Source organism: Halichondria panicea, chromosome 1 (assembly GCF_963675165.1).
Source record: "Halichondria panicea chromosome 1, odHalPani1.1, whole genome shotgun sequence".
Taxonomy (NCBI): domain Eukaryota; kingdom Metazoa; phylum Porifera; class Demospongiae; order Suberitida; family Halichondriidae; genus Halichondria; species Halichondria panicea.
The window spans coordinates 4,309,421-4,312,409 of record NC_087377.1 but is presented as its reverse complement, the minus strand read 5'-3'; the positions used below and the strand labels follow the sequence as shown (position 1 = coordinate 4,312,409).

The following is a 2,989-nucleotide window of genomic DNA, read 5'->3' as shown; positions in this document are numbered from 1 at the left end:
GTTATAACTTATTGTATATGCAAGCAGCCCAGCAAAGTACACTTCCATCATAATTATTCTCTAGATCTATAGATGCACAAAATCTTTGCACCCAACTATTATAGCACCAAACATGGTTCCTATATAGTTTATGTTGCTGTATGTTAATTGTCATAATTATAGTAGACACAATGCTCCAGGCCACCATTATAATTATAGTGACAAGGTTCAATCTACTGTTTGGGGGGATATGAATTAAGTATATGCATGGGGCCCATATACATGCAGCAAAAAACAGTTATAGCAATGCAATTTGTTAGGGAGCTAACATGTTTATTCATCTATATACCTGTTTGTGTGTTCCTTAAATGTATTCATTTCCTTATATACAATGCATGCAGTTTAAATCATTACTCTTACTGTACAATGTATGGACAGATGTTCACCACAGCTAGGTGCACCCTATATTGAACATGGTGAATATAGGATGGTGACATCTGTTCATGCATTGTACGTTAATTATTAATTTATATGAGTCATGCATGCATGCAAGTGTTTCAATTGTTGTACATTATTAATAGTTGTGCAATAATTTTTGTACAATGCATGCAGTATATGTACACAATCATGTCATGTTGAGTTTCGATTTACACATAAGACTATCTTATTGTATAATTATACAATGTGGACAGATGTTCACCATGCATCCTAATAATGTGTAATGATCACACTATAACTATACTATTATATAATTATGCATGTGTTAGTATATAGGCATGCACATCTAATCTGGTCACAAAATGGTACAGCACGAAGTAGACGGCACAAAACTCTTTAGTGGCTGAATATAGTTCCTCTCTAACCACTCTTTCTTGAACATCATAATTTTTTGCACTCTCTTCCTCTGCCCTCCAATAAGCAGAGACTCTGAAACAAGAAGTTTTGTGGAAACTGCACTGACTTCAAAAAACTCATTTCTTCCATTGATATCTTTATTCAAGAAGAAGACACTATTAATCAACTTGTCAGGGCTGAGAGCCAAGCATAAAACCAAAAGTGTCGATACTTCTTCACTGGAGAGGGAATTGTAGTTGGTTTGGAATGCTCTCAATCGTTTAATAGAAGGGTCATCACTATCAGCAACACAACTGCACACACAATGAAAGTAGTACATCAGCTTAGCAACAGGAGAGTCAGGGACAATCACTGTGTTCCCTGTTGGCTTGATCAGTAGCTGCTCTCTCTCCATTATTGCAGCCATTGTCAATTAGTTTGCAGACAGTACCACTTTCACTTGTTGTTCAGACAGATAGCAAGCAGCCAGCAACTCTCTTATCAGATAACCAAACATGGTAATCATGAATTCTATCATGCATGCATGCCAATTAATTTTGTTATAGTCAAATTGCATTCTATATTTAATAGTGACACCGTACACCACCACTATTTTGTTAGCTATAGATTAGAATAATTAATGGCCCGGGAAACAATAATTATTAGCTATTATAGACAGGTATCAAAGTACAGATGATTAATTGATTTTGAAATTGTGATTCGGTTAGTTCAGATAGTCTTCAATACCTAAAGTATTTCCATGGTTATTTTCCTTGAGGTAGTCAATAGACTTGCTTATAGCGTTCCTGACGAGAGATTTCTGATCCTCTGTGAAGTGGTCAAACTGATCATCTTTGTGTTTCCTAGGTAACGAGAATGCCACACATAATAGTACACTCAACACATCAGCATTCTTTGAGCCGGTGTAATACAACGATTAATTATAGTAAACCGCTGTATACAAACCTGCAATATAGCCGCCGATTATAGATGTCTGGCGAAAATTGGTTACTTACTCTAGTGCATTCTAACTTGTCAGTGGCGGATCCAGGGGGAGATCCAAGGGCCGGAGCAAAGGAACCCCCCTTTTGCTCAAATTGATTTTTAGCAATCTACAGTCATTTACAGTCATATCCCTTTATTCAGAGGAGGTTGGACACCCGTCATCCACCGTCAGGTTTTATCACGTGCGCTCTAATTAAAATGGCCGATTATGCTCCACTGTTTTGTAAGCTGTGCGGAGACACTGCAAGTAGCCAGAAGTGGTCTAGGAGCATTCCCACCGCCCTCTCACCTTCCCTACACTGCTGAAAAGATTCCAAGATGGATCTAGTCTCGCGCAGCCATCCCCGGATGTTTTCTATTTGAACGCTAGGTCGATAACATGGGTCTGGTGAACTTCCTATGTACAGATTTCTCGGCGTGTTAACCACTGCGGTCAATGGAGGCAAAAAGAAGGAAAAGAAGTTATGCAAAGCAGCCTTCTTGTTGCCCAACTTGCTACAGTTTCCAGCTAGATGCAACTGACAATAATGGTTTATTTATGCTGTAAGACTATCCCAGAAAAGATCACAGAAAGAGAGAGAAGTTCCATGGGTAGTTGCACAGAAGCAAGAGCTGAGTTGTAGCTTCAAGGATGTCTCCTACTATAATACATCTAGATCTATACCTGAAATCAGCAATCTATATTCAAGTGGCAGCACTGCAAATATTAATGAGACTTGATTTGCATCTTTTGCTCTGAAAACTGAATCCATGAGAACCTTAAAACATAACTGCCTGGTTTCAGCTCAGTCTAGATCTTTCTAGTGACTCTAGTAGTTGCTATAGCTTCTCTCCTACACCTGCATGGTAGATCTATTTCGATTTGAGCACTGAGCATGCAGGACTCTAGAGTTTCTCAACTATGGCAGAACTGTGGTTTTCACATTATTGTAATCACACTGTGGTCATCAACTATGAATAATATTATTTGTGACCACTATTTACTATTAGCCACGTAAGGCCTTACACAACTCGTTGATAGGAAGTTCTCCAGACCCAATTTTAACCGGGGCTAGTGGAGACTAAGATGGATCTAGACTAGTATTTAGATTTTTTTGACACTTTTCCAATTTTTGTTTAACAGGATTATGATCTATATGAGCAGAGGAGGTCAGGGCACCATTAATCTGTT

General features: G+C 38.4%; 1 protein-coding gene across 1 annotated transcript; it reads right to left on the bottom strand.

Moving 5' to 3' along the window:
- Positions 1-614: 614 nt before the first annotated feature.
- Positions 615-1,322, bottom strand: LOC135337409 (uncharacterized). Its single transcript, XM_064533344.1, has one exon. The coding sequence runs from the start codon at positions 1,238-1,240 to the stop codon at positions 773-775; it is 468 nt and encodes a 155-aa protein (XP_064389414.1). The 5' UTR covers positions 1,241-1,322; the 3' UTR covers positions 615-772.
- Between the last annotated feature and the right edge of the window lie 1,667 nt (positions 1,323-2,989).

What these genes read in the sequence shown, in the direction of transcription:
- LOC135337409 (XM_064533344.1), bottom strand. Translation starts at nt 1,240, where the DNA reads ATGGCTGCAATAATGGAGAGAGAGCAGCTACTGATCAAGCCAACAGGG.